General features: G+C 32.5%; 1 protein-coding gene across 2 annotated transcripts; it reads left to right on the top strand.

Moving 5' to 3' along the window:
* The first annotated feature begins 2,030 nt into the window (after nucleotides 1-2,030).
* Nucleotides 2,031-5,331, top strand: LOC139891414 (uncharacterized). 2 transcript variants are annotated; one of them, XM_071874386.1, is made up of 3 exons: nucleotides 2,031-3,043; nucleotides 4,021-4,057; nucleotides 4,899-5,331. In XM_071874386.1, the coding sequence occupies exons 1-2, from the start codon at nucleotides 2,199-2,201 to the stop codon at nucleotides 4,055-4,057; spliced, it is 882 nt and encodes a 293-aa protein (XP_071730487.1). In that variant the 5' UTR covers nucleotides 2,031-2,198; the 3' UTR covers nucleotides 4,899-5,331. The 2 variants fall into 2 exon arrangements, with proteins under 2 accessions (XP_071730487.1, XP_071730488.1); XM_071874387.1 differs by having other exon boundaries at nucleotides 4,021-4,062.
* The last annotated feature ends 12,823 nt before the right edge of the window (nucleotides 5,332-18,154 follow it).

Below are 18,154 nucleotides of genomic sequence, written 5' to 3'. Positions count from 1 at the left end.
ATTGTTAAAATACCTAATGAGATACATACTTATAATAAAATCATGTTAACTATATATATAACCATATATATGTCATCGTATAGTTTTTACAAGTTTTAACGTTCGTGAATCACCGATCAACTTGGGTGGTCAATTGTCTATATGAAACCTATTTCAATTAATCAAGTCTTAACAAGTTTGATTGCTTAACATGTTGGAAACACTTAATCATTTAAATAACAATTTCATTTAATATATATATAAACATGGAAAAGTTCGGGTCACTACAATTTGAATTGGTAACCAACCCCTATGTACTAGGTTTGGAAGACTTTACAGGATCAAGTCGAACAAAGATGCTACAATAATCGATCGTATTTCGCGAACTGGGCCTGAATTGTCGTTTAAGTGGGCCTGGACTCGTGAACCCACAGGCAGAATACTTGATGAGCTGAACCGAATTATGGCTGAAGCTTCTGATTTCGAATTTGGTAACCAGGAGAACGATTCTTGGAAGTGCAATATACAGGGTAATGGGCTATTTTACACGAGTACTCTAGACGATCTAATCAATGATAAAATCTACAACACGTTAGCCCCGGAAGATCCTACTTTGAGAAATAAATTGGTACCGCAAAAAATTGAGGTGTTTGTATGGCGGGCTCAAAAAAACCGCCTTCCCGTTAGAACAGAACTAGCGAAACGGGGTATTGACCTGGACACTGTCCGATGTCCGGTATGCAATGGTGACGTGGCAGGTTTGTAATTGGGTCTATGCTTACACTATCTGGAAAAATCGCAATAAAGTAGTCTTTCAAAAACAATCTTTGACGGGTTCGGTTGCTCTACAAGAGGTACAAATCAAAAGTTTCGAATGGATAAAAAATCGCTCAAAGAAGTATAATTTTGGATGGTTAGATTGGCTAACAAACCCCAATGGCATCGAGAATCATGGTTAGAGAATTAGCTGGTTGAAGATCTATCGATTTATCGTTTCTTATTTTCAGCTTTATTCGTTCTCTGTAATTTCATTTTTTCTCGCTTTTTTTGCTTCTGTTCGATTTGTTGTATTAGCCTTTTCCTCTAAGGTCCCTTGTAAATATCCTTTTTTATATGAATGAAAATCTTTGCTACTTTTAAAAAAAAAAAAAAAAAAAATTTAAATATAGACACGGATATAAACTACACACTAGTATTAAAATTTATTTAAATTAAAATTAAAATTAAATTAATATTAAAATTAATATTAAAATTAAAATCAAAATTAAATAAAATAAAAAGTACTCCGTAACACACAGTTAGCGTGTCATCTTCACAGACTAACACCATCTCTGTTCCAAAGTCTTCTCTCCTTTCGATCGATTCACCAAATCCCTCCAAATCTTACACTCTCCGTGCTTAATCGATCAACTATCCAGGTTAATTTCATTTCTTTTAATCTATATCTTGCTTTTATTAATTGCTTGTTTTTGCTGCTTTAATTTCTATATGCTATGATTCATGTATATTGCTCGTTACTGATTTTTTTTTTTTTTTTTTTGTTGCTGTTAGGGTTAGTGGATTTAATTTGATCCGTTATATTATATTTTGTTAATTGATTGGTTAATTTCAACATATGGATATTAGTCATATTACATTTTTTAGCTAATGTATTAGTATAAGGCAATAAATATCTGGTTTTATAAATTTGTGTTATTCGGAAAATGTAAGCGATCAATAAGATAATGAATCAACAAGTACAAAAGAACTAAAGGTGTTTATATGAATTATGTAATAAATTTGTCTGCCTTTTTCTGGTTAAGAGGCAAATAAATATAGGGAAGAAATGATTTAGTAGGGAAGAAATAATTTAGGCAAATATGAATAAATTTCATTTTTATTTTTTTACGCTTTCAAATTATGTTACTCAGACTAAAAGTAGTAGCGAATTTATATCATGCTCAAGTTTAGATTTGACAGAAATAACAAATTTTATGTTTTATTTTTATTTTCCGCTTTTGATTCTACTAGTTTTCAATTACTATTAGTAACTTATTTATTGTCCTTTATGCTATCTATGGTCCAGTGCTTTCTACGTGCCGTCCCTCTCGCTTAGTGGTTGAGGTCTTGTTATCCAATAGCAGAAGCTTAAAAACAAGGAGAAACTGAACTAATTCTTATGAATTTTTCATGTTGATGCTTACATATTTATAGAAGATTTACGGTAAAGAACACTACTTATGGAGGATTTTCGCCTTGATATCAATTGGGATGATGTCACATGTCCCATATGCCTATCCTTCCCACATAATTGTGTTCTTCTTCAATGCTCTTCTTATAATAAAGGATGCCGACCCTTTGTGTGCGACACCGATCATTTACACTCAAATTGTTTAGACCGTTTCCAAACTGCAAATAAAATGTCATCCGCATCGGACTCTCTCGTTGCCTCTGTTGACTCAACCATAATTAAGTCAGACACCACTAGCAAGCCATTATGCCCTCTTTGTAGAGGTGATGTTACTGGTTGGGTTGTTGTCAGTGAGGCTCGTGTTAAACTGAACGAGAAAAAACGTTGCTGTGAAGAAGAAAAATGCTCGTTTACAGGAACTTATATGGAGCTTCGTGAACATGCTAAAATAGAACACCCTCATGCATGCCCATCGAAAATTGATCCTGCTAGACAACTCGATTGGGATAATTTTCAGCAATCATCTGAGATTATTGATGTTTTAAGCACTATACATTCTGAAGTTCCACATGGGGTTGTATTGGGAGATTATGTTATTGAATATGGGGATAATGGTTCTGGAGATGAGTTTGAAGACTTTCCTGGTACCGATGGAAATTGGTGGACTTCGTGTATTTTGTATCAAGTGTTCGATAAGTTTAGGAGCTCTAGAAATAGAAGAAGGCAAAGAGTTAATGAAGCAAGGAGAGAAAGTCGTCGATTGAGTTATGATACGTCTAATTCTGATGAAGGTTCGGTTGTATCAGCTGAATTTGCAGAGTATAGAGTTGATGAGGCTGAGGATGATTATATGACTAGCAATAGCATATCTAGAGGTAGAACGGGTCATCGCAGGTGAGCAACTTTTTCTTGTTTTTTTGAATCTTTAGGTTTCATGACGCAGTATTGTGTTTTGCTGATGAACACGTTTTGTTTTCTAGATGTACTGATGTAGCAAGATGGGTGAGTTTGGGTAATTTCTTATTACATGTTTGGGTGAAACGTGTTAGTTCATAGTATGTGCAGAAACTGGTTACTAATACTATTATGTCCATATTTACATTTTAATTGAAATAGTTAATGTGTCACCATGATAATGATTACGAAAACGATATTATTAACAATAAGTATCTAGTTACTCAAATGAAATGATTTTAGGAGGCTGATGCACAGGGGTGAATCTACCCGTTGGCCCGTGGGGTCACGGGCCACTAGTTTGACTATTTTTGTGTAGAAAACACCTTTTAAAATGTATAGGACACGACTAAATTTAAAAACTACAGGAACCCATATTGTTTTCGAATTTATAGCTTTTCCTTTAAATTGTATAGGACACCACTAAATTTAATTAGTCGAACCCCATATATATATTTCGAAATTGTAGTTTTTGAAGTTAAACGACATTAAAATAGCATTCAATTATAATTAGTACAAAAAGTAAAAGTCGGGATCCCATTGAGTTTCAATCCTGGAATCGCCACTGCTGATGCATAAGAAATATGCTTTGGTGACGATCAACTTGTTTGAAGCATTTCTCTTTTAGTTTTGATTTGATTCATTTCAGATAGAACACACCTCAAATTAACTCCTTAAGTAAATGGGCCTAAATTGCCACCTTCATTATAAGTGGGTAAACCAACATATCGGATGAGTAAGTAACGGGTAAAAATGGATGACCTATAATAGTTGTCCATTTGGGGAAACTTAAAATTGGTAGGGAATCTTACAATGCTTTTGCTATCATGTTTTCTTATCATATATTGCTTGAGTGCTTCTTATTTACACATGCATGCTCTGATTCTTGTTCTTTTATATATCTTTTTTCGCAACAGTTCTCGAAGACGTCCTTCTCGCTTCTATGATAATTAGGTAAGGTACATATCTCTTATACATTTCTTTTGTAATTGATCAGATGAAAAGTCAATTTGTTAGCCATCACCAATATCACCTAGTGCTTGGCGACCTGATATCCTCACAAGAGGTCTCAAATTCAAACCTCACTAGCCGCACATCTTGACATCTTTTGGGGTAGTTAGGAAAAGAGTCAATCCGGCCAGGTAGATTAGGCGGCGTACATTTGAATAAATAAACTCACCCTCCCCGGACCGAACAGGAAACCTCCGTTTTATGAAGAGTTGACAGTCGTTTGATTACTATGTATATAAGCAGGTGTATCATTAGAGGTGGTAGAATGGGTGTGCTGGGTAAGGGGTATGTGTTTGCCACTCAGAATCGCTTCCCGAATCTTGAATCAATTAATAATCAATTCTATTTAATATGTTTAAACTCACTATTTTATGTCAACGATCTAAGTAAATAAAATGTAAGGGGTTTAGGAGGTTCTATACATTATGAATACATCTTGTTTCCTTGACCTTTTCAATTTTTTATTTTTTTTCCCATTTGGATAGACACCATATATTATCCAAGTTGATATGTTTACCCATACATGGGTCGATATTGCCACCTCTAGTCCCACATTTATGTCAAGGGAATAATCTCCCTCAAAAGTGTAAGGGGTTGGCGGTGGATTAAGTTATCCATCCGCAACCCTCATTTATTTTACAGCGTAGTGCATGATCAATTCCTTATCGGAAGTAGTTAAAGAGGAGATTTATAAAAAAAAACTTAATGTTATTTCATCCATCCAATATGTAGATCAACTGGAGCTCTTATATCTTATTTGTAATTTTGATTTTTCTTTACAAAGGTGCCAGATTTGAGCCAGTCTCAAGGTGAAAGGTCACTCATGTAAGACAACCCTTCAAGTTTAAAGTGTTGGTAACCTAAGAAGACTAGATACGTGATTTCATGTGCGAATTTTGCTGAATTTTCTTGATGATGTTCAGTAGTTACTTTCTACCAAGTTACTTTTCGAAATTCACTCCTGGATCATTGAATAAAACCCGTGTACATTGAATGTGGACATCTTTTATTCTCGTCTTCTGATACCAAACAAATGACGCAGACCCAGTACATTTAGGATTTGATGATATTCATGCAGAACACAGTTACCTTTCATGTCATCTTGCATTTGCATTTATCTCCAGTTGATCTGTTTTTTGTATAACATTTAACTTTTTTCTTATTTTACACCATTGAAATAAAATAACAATAAAAATTAACACGTTTTTTTAAATGAATGGATCGAAATTTTAAGATATTTTAATGCGTTAGATCTGAACGAGTCCAATGGTGTTCGTGCTTGTGGTGTAGTAGGTTGGAGCAGCTTCTACTACTAATAATGGTCTGGCTTAACAATGATATACCGATATGTGCAGTTTAAGTAGACGTGGCTCTCAACTCATATTTTTATTTTTTTTTACGGCCAAAGAATAAATATTATAAACCAAACGTTCCCAAGCAAGGCGCTGAGGGAAATTACAAAGGCATAGAAAGCCATAAGTTCCAATTGGAAACTATATGACTTCTATTTTTAATCCAACGGAAAGTAAAAATTCTAATTACATCGAATAAATTACTTTTAGAACAAAAAGAATCGTGAAAAACAACACCATTTCTGAAACGCCAAAGAGCCCATAAAGTAGTAATCGTAACAGCGACAATCCGATTCTTTGAAGAGACCGGTAAGCTAATGCCTTCTAGCCAAACTACAAACGAATCCCATGAAGACATTTGAGGCAAACCACAACCGAGCCAAGTCGAGATTTTAATCCAAATGTCACGCGCAACATTACACCCGAAAAAAAGATGATCTCTCGTCTCTGTATCGTTGTTACAAACGGGACAAACGATGGAGTCGACATCTATTCCTTTCGCGGAGTGGTTCCAACGAACGGGAATACGATCTAAACGAAATCGCCAAAAAAAATGTTCACTTTGCGGGGAACGAATTTAAACCAACTCGTACCAAGATGAGAGGAAGGCAGACTTTTCTGATCAATAATAACACGAAGATCTTTGACACAAAATATGCCATCTTTATTTGCTGAACAAAACCATGCATCGGTTCTATTAACAAGCATGAGTGCTCCTATCATCTCAGTGAGTAAATTAAGAGCAATAAGGCTTCTGCCACCAACTATTTTCCTTTTCCAATTAATTTGCCAAACGCCATTAATAACTTTAGAGGCAATAGACCCGTTCTGTTCGGAATCTAAGTGGTAAAGTCGGTTAAAGCGAGAGGCTAACGTCTCATTACCGATCCATAAGTCGTGCAAAAAACGAATAGATTCACCATTCCCAATAGCCATTTTAAAAATATCATTTGGGAGAAGTTCATCTCTTAAACATGAAGAACAACTTTTGACTATATTGCTCCACACGCTACTGTCAATCGTATACTTCTCAAAAACAGACCCATGAATTGACTTGACAATTTGCACCCATAAATCATTAGGTTTCGTAAGATATCTCCATCTCCATTTCATGATAAGCGCTAAATTGAAGGCTTTGAGACTTCCAATATTAAGGCCACCTTTATCGTATGAGGCAAGAACTTGTCCCATTTGACCCAAGATAACTTTTTAACCGAATTGCTACCGCCCCAAAAAAATCTAGCCCGGATAGCTTCAAAACGTTTTAGGACAGTTTCGGGACACTTGAATAAGGACATTAAGTAAATCCCGAGACTCCCCATAACCGACTTAATAAGTGTTAATCTTCCTCCTGAAGAAATAAGACTTGCTTTCCATGTTGATAGTTTAGAACGTAACTTATCGTATAAAGAGTCCCAATTAGAAATAATTTTCATGCTTGTGCCTATAGGAACGCCTAAATACGTGGTGGGGAAAACGCCAACTCGAGCTCCCGAAGCATTAGCGAGACAGGAAATCTCACTTTCTGAAACCCCAATGCCATAAACAGGAAATCTCATATTTTTGGAATAACAAAATTTTAAATTGAAATTGAATTGAATAGATCCAAATGCCATAAACAGGAAATCTCATATTGTTGTGAAAATTTTAAATTGAATAGATCCAAATGATGTAATTGAGTTACAACTTATACAAACACTAAAGCATGTTTAAATAGATCATACGATCAAATTGTACATCCAAATTGCTCTACCGATTGAAGATAAACGCTAACCACATTGAATAATGCCTTACAACTAACAACCATTGATACATACAAACATCTGTGTCATCGCTCGACTTGAACCAAACGCTTCACCAGAACATTGATCGCCGAGAAACTGGTTACAATCTGATGAAATCAGAATTCGGTCCTAAAACAAAATGTAATAGTCAAACCGCCGTACTAATAACCAAATTTTGTCGCTTTTTAAATGAGTATATTAACTTGTCATTATGGTTATGGTTAAAAACTTAGTCCCATTTGTTTTTTCTTTTCATTATTATGTCCTTTTGTCTGAATATGAATATGATGTCTGAAAAAATTAAGTGAATAAGAGATAATTATTGTTTGTTTTTTGAACTGAATAACTGTCTGAATAATTAATTTTACTAAATCAATCTTATATGTAGACAGTTAAAATAGCAGTTATTAAAAATTGAAGACTTAAATGGAAAATCACGATTCTTTGATTTTTAAAATTAAGACGTGTCTTATTTGTTAAGGGTAATGATAAATCCATGTGTTTTTTATACATCCACTTTTTAATGCATTAGATATTTGTACTGTACAATTGTTCCTGCATAATTATGAGTGGATCTATCAAATAATCAAGTGGATATATCACCTCCCATTTGCGAAGTCAAAAACAAACACCTCTTAATAACTTTCTGTATTAAGTTCCATTCTATTAAGTCAATTAAGTGCAAAACAAACATGGCCTTAGAATGATTATTATTAATTTAATTTTAATCTTAAGTAAAAAATAGTACTCCCAACCGAAACATATATCTTCTTCTTTATATGAGCATGAATATTGTGACTTGAAGTTATGAACAATTGGTGCATAAGAAAGCAATGTACCTTGTTAACCAAACAAATTTATTAACTTATATATTTTCATCGACAATTACATTTTGTTGAACTTGATCAGCAAGGAGGTTTCAATTAGGTATACTGTCGATCTGATCTATGAAACCAAGTCTTTAGATTGACTCACATTTGTAATGACAGTTTTCAATTTTTTTTTTTTTTTTTTTTTTTTTTTTTTTGAAGTCTTTTATCTTTGTTTTTGTGTGTATTAGTAAAGAATTTTTTTTACACATAACATTAACATACAACTATAAAAGTGCTGTTTATGTCGTAAATTGTTTGACTTTTTGTTGGTTATAACTGTTAGGATCATACTTATTATGAAATCAATATAACAACATTAAATCTCTCGTTTCATTTGATATGGCAATGGCGTCTTGTTAACAACCTGGACTCTCTTTGGGCAGAATTGCTTAAGGCTTTTCATGGTTCTGATGGAAAACCGTGTGTACTTTTAAATTTTATAAACGCAGCGGAACATGAAAAATAAACATCTTTTATTAACTTTAATAAACATCATTTATTTTATTATAATAAACTTTCAAGTAAAACATTCACACGATTAACGATCCCAACAAGATCCAATTACACCACTAATAATTGTCAAGTAATAAATTCAAAAGAGTAGTTTAGATATACCTTTAGCGAGCGATGCAAGAACGGTAGAAAGAACTCTCTTTGTCTAGGTTGAAACATATATTCAAAGTGTATGAATATTTCTATGGTTGATTCACACAGCACGTCGAACAACACCAATCGAATGCTAGTCCGTTATAACGCGAAAATAATATCATATATTACTTTCACCCATTGAAAAGCATAATCACAAGAAAAAGGAATCTCCATGGTTTCCTATTTTTATTCTGACCAATTCATCAAAACCACATCCTTTGTATATCTTATTTAAATAATCAAACAACAATCGATTATTTAGGCTTTTTAACAATAACACATATGTGTTAGACTACCGATGAAGAGTAAATAATATTTTAGTTTCTTTTGTGATGCACTGTCAAAGACCCCTTTGTATATCTTTCATCACATATATATATTAGTATATATATATATATATGTGCCATATCTTTTTGTATTTGATCACGGACCAAAAACTTTAGAAAGAAAACAACAATTATTTTAGTTCACGGGCCATAAAGTTTATTTATATTCTATTCCAAAAACTTTAGAAAGAAAACAACAAATAATTTAGTTCACGGGTCATAAAGTTTTATTTATATTTTATTATTAAATTAAATTATAATTAGATCATATTTAATTAAATTAAATTATGCTTTCTTAAAACTATAGATTATATATCAACAATATATAATAATTGGTGTCTAAATGCTAAAGTGTGTGACCCCATAGGCCTGTATATAAGCGATAGTATAGATTTGTGTTATGACGTGCACACTAAACCAACAAACTCCCACTTGTGTATGTCATAACATCAAGAAAACTATACAGACATATATTGGCGTCTAGTAACACGTCAATGCCCCCGAAAATATACAAGTGTTTGTTTCAGCTAAACGAACTATCATTATTATTAAAATGATTTAATGATTGAGTGTCTATCGTCCCTTTATTACCGATACCGAGTTGACATGAGATATGGATCTAGTCATTCTCATTTGTCAACCAATTCTGTTTCTCGATCTAGAAAATTTGAATGTGATCACCAAGTTAGAAATTGATCATCAATCAATATATCTTGGACACGGCCGTGTAAATATCCATTCATTTTCATCGAGGGGCCCAGCGGTATCATACTCTCGCATAGAGGAATAAATTTCATTTTGATTATATGCGTTCGTCATGTAGTTCACATCATACCCAATGATGGCCTTTATAACTACCTTGTTCAGGATAGCGTTTAACCATATCAAAGTATAATATGTCATACAATCAAAAACCAGCATATACATCTCAGGTCTAAGGACACAAAGACATAACCATTATGAGATTCACTATTGACGACGATCCATGTAGTGACATCTTATGATTGTGTCATTCCAATATTCATCATCAATGAATACATATGAATTTTGGCATCAACTAGTTTACTATTCACCATCAGTGAATAAAACCAAACATTCATAATAATCTTAATTCATGTTATTCCCATAACATGACTGATTATGGAGATTTATGATGTTATGCGAGGTGTATATAAAATAGTTATTATTTTACTAGGAAAATACTATTAAATACAATACAATTTTACACAAGATATTTATTTATTTATAGAATGGATATACTTAAACCTTGCTACAACACTTATAGGCAGTGTACCTAATCGTACAGTAGTGTAGTTTTTAGTAAGTCCGGTTCGTTCCACAGGGAAATCTTTAAACAAAGCTCAACGCTATATTAGTTTACTTTTATAAAAAATACAAATATATATAAGTAATATTATTATTATAAAGGGGGGTTTTTACCGTTTAATGACCGGTTTGTCGATTTTAAGACTTTAGTCGCAGTTAAAACCTAATGTAAAAAAATAAATACAAGACTTTAAATTAAAGCGTAAAGTAAATAACGATAATGAAATTGCGAATAATAAAAATGCGATAAAATAAAATTGCGATAATTAAAAAGTACGATAATTAAAAGTGCGATTAAATAACAATAAATAAAAGTGCGATAATTAGAAGTGCAATTAAATATAAAATAAAGGAAATTAAATATGAAATAAAAGAATTATGCTTATTTAAACTTCCGTAATCATGATGTTTGACGTGTTGATTTTAGTTTTATGCCCATGGGTTAATTGTCCTTTGTCCTGGATTATTCAATATGTCCGTCTGGGATTTGTCCATAACAGTCCATCAGTCATAAATATAAATTGCAAGTGTCCTTGTCAAATTATTATTATACCCGAAGATAAATATTCCAACTAATTGGGGATTCGAATTGTAACAAGGTTTTAATACTTTGTTTAATGAATACACCAGGTTATCGACTGCGTGTAAACCAAGGTTTTACTACTTTGTTAACAATTACACCAATTACCCTTGAATGTAATTTCACCCCTGTTTTAATTATTCTAGTGGCTATTAATCCATTCCCGTGTCCGGTTAAATGAACGATTATTCGTACATATAAATACCCCGCCCATCGTGTCCGATCGAGTGTATATGGTAATTTATAGGGACGCCCAATTGTAAATCTTTATATTAACATTAACAAACTTTCATTTAGTTAAACAAATATAAAGCCCATTAATAGCCCATAGTCTAATTTCCACAAGTGTCGTTCTTTTGTCCAAACCCCAATTATGGTACAAAGTCCAATTATCCAATTTTAGTAATTAGCCCAACATCATGATTACTTCGTTTTAAATAAGCATAATAATAACTTAGCTACGAGACATTAATATAAAAAGGTTGAACATAACTTACAATGATTAAAAATAGCGTAGCGTTACACGGACAGAATTTCGACTTACACCCTTACAACATTCGCTAACATACCCTTATTATTAGAATTATAATTAAAATTAAAATATAAATTATAAATATAAATATATTTACGTATGAAGAGGAAGAAAAAAAAGATGATTAAAACTCGGCAGAAAACTGGCTTTATATAGGACCTGACCAGCAATTTCACTCCATGCGACTCGCATGGATTTGTGCTTCTGGCCATGCGAGTCGCATGGCCACCCTGGATCCAGCCAAATTGATTTGTTTTCTTCTTGCCGACGTAATATAATAATAATAATATATATAATATATAATTATATATAATTATATATATATTATATTATATTCTTGTGCATAGTAGACTAGATATTTTTGGTCCGTTGCGTCGGGCGTTTCTTCTTGGCTCAGGTCCCGGTTCCGGATTTTCGGACGTCTTCGCGTATTATTTTATATCGTGTACTTTGCGTCTTGTAACTTGTACTCTTGTCATTTTGAGACGTTCCTCATCAATATTTTGAACCTTTTTAGTTGTATTTTGTTCTTTTGAGCTTTTTGGACCTTTTTGTCTTCAATTTGTCGAATCTGCCTTTTGTCTTCACTTTTTAATATTTAAACGAATATTGCTTGTAAATCGAACAATACCAACTAAAATCTTGTCTTTCTTGGGGAATAATGCTATGAAATATATGTTCGTTTTTAGCATTATCAAATATTCCCACACTTGAGCGTTTGCTTGTCCTCAAGCAATATTGTCTTGAAATACTAGAATCACTTCTTTATTCTTCATACTTTGTACATCAGTGATTTCTATACGGCGGTATAAACAATGGTAGTAACGATATGGTTTACAGTCCCACATGACTATAAAAATTTAGATCCATTAAGGAAATTGGATCTTTATGAAAACATTTGATCTTTTGAAAATTAAATCTAGTTTTTACCCTAGATAAGTTTTCCGGAATAAACTTTTACCGGTGTTTGCAAAATATTTTTGTGGGTTTGGTGGGTTTCAGATTTGAAAATTTTAGCTCAAAACTTGCGGTTTTGTGTCACCCACTTGCTAACCTTGTATTTGGAAAGCAACACGTCCAGTTTACTTGTCCCGTATATTACCTTTCGGTAAACTACCGTCCGGTTGTAAAGGAAAGCGTTGAACAAGCAACTGTTAAGGCAATGTCCCGTGACATGCTTTTGATTATGGTCTATAACGTGTCGGACGCAATTACTATCCTTGGTAGGAGCAATAGTAAAAGCTCACCCTTATAATTTTTCGGTCTGGCACAAGGTCCTGTCTTTGACCATGCTATGCAACCACCGTTCTTACGGTTGACACCCGATTTAGTTCAGGTGACCTAATGAATTCCAGGTGAATTCCTAGGATTTTACGTTCAATGGTAATGAACGCATTGAAAATAGGGTTTTCAGAAAACAAATCGGTTTATAATTTTGATCAAAATATTTTCTCGTTTCAGCTCGAGTTTAGATATCATTGAATTCCATGAGTTTGAATTCTCAATCTTTAAGGTCAATCTCTAGGATTGAGTAATATCAGTCTTAAAAGCTGATTTTTAATCTTTAAGGAGATTATCCTTTCTGGGGATCTGATTCATTAGTCTTATCCAGCTAATTTGCACGGTGCCCCCCCATTGTACGAGATAAATCCTTCTCATGGTTAGGATAAATCTGACCACTTGGCGACCCTGTTTAATGCTGAGGTCCGTGGATTTCCTGCTGATTTTAGTGATGACTTTTCTAGATTTTTCGTCAACCTACAGCTGGTCTGGACGACAACTTCATGACCTAAATCAAGAAGCGCGTGTCTTTTTCGGAAGACTTTACTTCCTTTTAAATGATGGAATTGATTCATCGTGTAGATCCATCTCTTCTTTTCTTTCATCGGGTAAAACAGTTTAGTTTAGTCCAAAGCAAAAGTATTTTTAGTTATTTGTTACAGATATATGTTTAAAATAATTCGGTAAATTTTCCCACACTTGGCTTTTATTTTCCTTTTTATCGTCCTCTATTCCATTTTAAATGAATTTTAACATTTTAGTTTGTTTCTCAATTTATGTCCTTTCCGAGGTAACAATAATTTCGGTGTTAAAACCTAGTTTTATCGTTCATAAATATGTATAAACATGATTTGAATTCATTTAATTGAAAAATTTTACTAGAATTGGGTAGTCAGTATATAAGACTAGGGCTGTTCTTTTTTATCAGAGAGCACTAGATTCTAATACAACTACTACTTTACTAGTATTTTTAATGGTAACCAAGTGTTTAATATAAAAATTTAAAATCCGAAAGAATTTAACCCCTTCCCACACTTAAGATCTTGCAATGCCCTCATTTGCAAGAAATCAGTAACAATTTAAATTATTGAGGGTGATTTGTGTGAAAATGATTAAATTTTTACCAAAGTTTCCAAATATATTGGCGTTTGTTTGCTGAATGATAAATGGTGCACGTCATTTGTTCATTTCGTCTTGTTGCTATTTCACATATATTTTTCATCTTGTCGTCAAAATTTGTTGCTTTTGCTGAACTTAATGCCAGTCTTTCAAAACGCGTTGTTTTACCCTGTTTTGTGCATAAAAGAGAATACATACAATACAAATATAATCATACATGCAATTTGAAATGGAACTTTGGCATCCCACTTTCAAACTATAAGAAAAATATTAGTACACAATAATAATAAGAATATCAAACATTACATAAAAGTAATAAAATGTTAAGTGTTTAAAATAAAAATAAAAATTACCAACTTATCTCTACTGATCAGGTTGTGGTTCTTGTGGAGTAGGAATAGTTTCATCAGAAGTTACAGGTATTTCAGGTGGTTTAAGTGTTGTACCACTTCTTGTGGTAATAGCTTTAGCTGTTTCATTCCGGGGGTTAGCATTTGTATCGCTTGGTAGACTTCCCGGTTTTCTTTCACCTATTAACCTTGCTAGGTTACTTACTTCTTGTTCCAGATTTTGAATAGAAGCTTGTTGATTTCTAAATGCTTGAGCATTTTGTTCATTAGTTTGTTTTTGAGATGTGAAAAACTGCGTTTGAGTTTCAACTAGCTTCGTCATCATATCTTCTAAATTTGGCTTTTTATCATCGGTTTGTTGTGGTGGTTTGTTTTGAAAATTAGGTCTTTGCTGATTATAATTATTATTGGATACTTGTTGATTGCTAGGACCTTGTTGGTTGTTGTATGGAATATTTCGGTTATACTTCTGGTTTTGATTGTAAATCGGTCTTGGCGGTTGATAATTATTCTGATAATTATTTCCAGGCCTTTGGTTTATGTATGAAATATTCTCTCTTTGTTCCATTGTTAATTCAATACTGAGACAATCTTTTGTCAAATGTGGTCCTCCACACTGCTCACAACTAATTCGTATTGAGTGAATATCTTTAGTCATCTTTTCCATTCGTCTCTCGAAAGCATCTATCTTTGCCGAAATGGAATCTAAGTCATGGCTAGAATCGGCTCTAGCTGCTTTAGATGATCTAATGATATCTTTTTCTTGATGCCACTCATGTGAGTGGGAAGCAGTGTTATCAATAATTTTGTAACCATCAGTTTCGGTTTTCTTCATAATAGAACCACCAGCTGCTATATCTATATCTTTCCTTGTAGTGATGTCGCATCCTTGGTAGAATATTTGTACTATTTGACAGGTGTCTAAACCATGTTGCGGACATCCTCTTAACAACTTTCCATATCTTGTCCACGCCTCATATAGAGTTTCATTTGGTTTTTGTGTGAACGTAACAATTTCTGCTTGAAGTCTTACGGCTTTAGATGCAGGAAAGAATTGTTTAAGAAATTTGTCAATTAAAACATCCCATGTATCGATCGCCCCTTCAGGTAACGATTCCAACCAATCTTTGGCTTCTCCCTTTAAAGTCCAGGGAAATAACATGAGATATATCTGTTCATCCTCCACTTCTCGGATTTTAAATAGTGTGCAGATCCTATTAAAGGTACGTAGATGTTCATTTGGATCTTCCTTCGGCGCACCACTAAATTGGCATTGATTAGTCACCATGTGTAGAATTTGTCCTTTGATTTCATAATCTGGCGCATTAATGTCTGGATGAGTAATTGCGTGACCTTGGCCAGTGCGTTTAGCTCTCATTCGGTCTTCCATACTTAAAGGTTCCAGATTCTCCATAATTAAATTTGTTGAATCGGTATCACTAGATGCTTCAGATTTAATAGTTCGTTCCTCAACAATCTCTGTTTGAATGATTGGTGGTTCCGGAGGAAAGTTTAATGGTTCAGGATCTACGAACCGTTCCTGAATATTCTCTGGATTCTCAATTGTGAGGTCGGGTTCAAAAAATGGATTATCGGTAATTTGAACTGAAGTACTTGGTCGACTGGATGACGATTCTAAAGAAAAATCAACGGCGGTTATATTTGTTAAACGATGTCTTGATCGAGTTACAGGTGGTGAACGTACAAAAGGTGATGAACGTCTTGCTCGGTGCATTCACTGAATATCCTATTAGTTTTTAAAAGGAAAGAAAAATTATAATAAGTTATCCAATCAATAGACTTTTCTGATTTTGCCCACGTTTCGAATAGCCAAAAGATGCAGCAGAGGGGCAGGATTCGTTTGGTCTCAATATAATTGAGGACTGTTTGGCTCCAATAACCCGGTCCACGTACAAATCCAACTATTACTACGAACCAGAAAATTTTGATGTCTATTAATTTAACCACTCAAAATAAATTTTCGTAATTTTAAGAAATTTAGATAAGAAGTAGAAAAAAAATTCTAAGTCCTAAAAACTAGAATGGCGAGAAATAAGAGAGAAAAAGAGTTCGTCTCAAAAGGTCGAAAAAGAAAAATGGTTGAAAAATAAAAGGTGACGAAAAAATAAAAGAAACTTATAAAAACTTAAAAATACTTGACTAACCTAACCTTATTACTACAACTAACTTAAAATTATAATCGCAAATTGATATTACTAATTGGAATGATAATTGATACATAGTAAAAGGTCTAAAAATATTAAAGCTTACAGGAAAAACTAAATCCCAAATGGAAATAACTTAAAAAGAAACTAAAACTTAAAAAGGCGTCGCAAAATTCTAAAGCACCTAAATCTTAGTCTAAAGAAAAAGCACTTAAGGAATTCTACGGCAAAGCCTAAAAATCTAGGAGTAAAAATAACTATAGCAAAAACTAAGTTTAAAATTAAATATGAGCTAAAAAAAAAAAATACAAATATTACGCTACAACGATTAAAAAGGGACAAAATATAAAAATATACAAAAAGTTGTAAAAATATAATTTTATAAAAATATTATTTTTATATTATTTATTATAAAAGTATTAAGTTTATAATATATAAAACTAGTTTAAAAGTAATATAAATAAAATAAAGTAAAAACTTAATTATAATAATAATAAAAACATTAGGGTTTAATAATAATAATAATAAATTATCCGTAATAAATGCGTGATTAGGGTTTGGTTGTGGCCCTGTCAGACCCCTCATGCGAGTCGCATGATTTAAGAGGGTGGGTCATGCGAGTCGCATGGATACCCTGAACTGGTTCAATTGGACTGGTTCAAATGACAGGTCACGTAATATTTATTTATTTATTTATATTTTTCTGTTTTATATTTAAAAGATAAATATATATATAATTAAAATAAAACTTAATTTTAAAAACTAAAAATATACTTAAAATACTTTATAATTTTGTAAAAATAAAAGAAAAACTTAAAAATATATTTAAAATACTCTTTTTTTTATATATTTTTTTAATTTTTAAAAATATAAATTTTACCAAAACTAATTATAACTTAAAAATTAAAAATATGGCGTTTCGCTTCGGCGAATGTCCCCGGCAGCGGCGCCAAAAATACTTGATGTTATGCGAGGTGTATGTAAAATAGTTATTATTTTACTAGGAAAATACTATTAAATACGATACAATTTTACACAAGATATTTATTTATTTATAGAATGGATATACTTAAACCTTGCTACAACACTTATAGGCAGTGTACCTAATCGTACAGTAGTGTAGTTTTTAGTAAGTCCGGTTCGTTCCACAGGGAAATCTTTAAACAAAGCTCAACGCTATATTAGTTTACTTTTATAAAAAATACAAATATATATAAGTAATATTATTATTATAAAGGGGGGTTTTTACCGTTTAATGACCGGTTTGTCGATTTTAAGACTTTAGTCGCAGTTAAAACCTAATGTAAAAAAATAAATACAAGACTTTAAATTAAAGCGTAAAGTAAATAACGATAATGAAATTGCGAATAATAAAAATGCGATAAAATAAAATTGCGATAATTAAAAAGTACGATAATTAAAAGTGCGATTAAATAACAATAAATAAAAGTGCGATAATTAGAAGTGCAATTAAATATAAAATAAAGGAAATTAAATATGAAATAAAAGAATTATGCTTATTTAAACTTCCGTAATCATGATGTTTGACGTGTTGATTTTAGTTTTATGCCCATGGGTTAATTGTCCTTTGTCCTGGATTATTCAATATGTCCGTCTGGTTTTTGTCCATAACAGTCCATCAGTCATAAATATAAATTGCAAGTGTCCTTGTCAAATTATTATTATACCCGAAGATAAATATTCC

This window comes from Rutidosis leptorrhynchoides, chromosome 2 (genome assembly GCF_046630445.1).
Source record: "Rutidosis leptorrhynchoides isolate AG116_Rl617_1_P2 chromosome 2, CSIRO_AGI_Rlap_v1, whole genome shotgun sequence".
Lineage (NCBI taxonomy): Eukaryota > Viridiplantae > Streptophyta > Magnoliopsida > Asterales > Asteraceae > Rutidosis > Rutidosis leptorrhynchoides.
This window is presented reverse-complemented; position numbering and strand designations above follow the sequence as displayed.

Bases quoted from the DNA above. Each gene is read 5' to 3' on its own strand.
- LOC139891414 (XM_071874386.1), top strand. From the start codon at position 2,199: ATGGAGGATTTTCGCCTTGATATCAATTGGGATGATGTCACATGTCCC. The intron at 3,044-4,020 runs GTGAGCAACTTT...TTTTCGCAACAG, and splicing joins GGTAGAACGGGTCATCGCAG to TTCTCGAAGACGTCCTTCTC.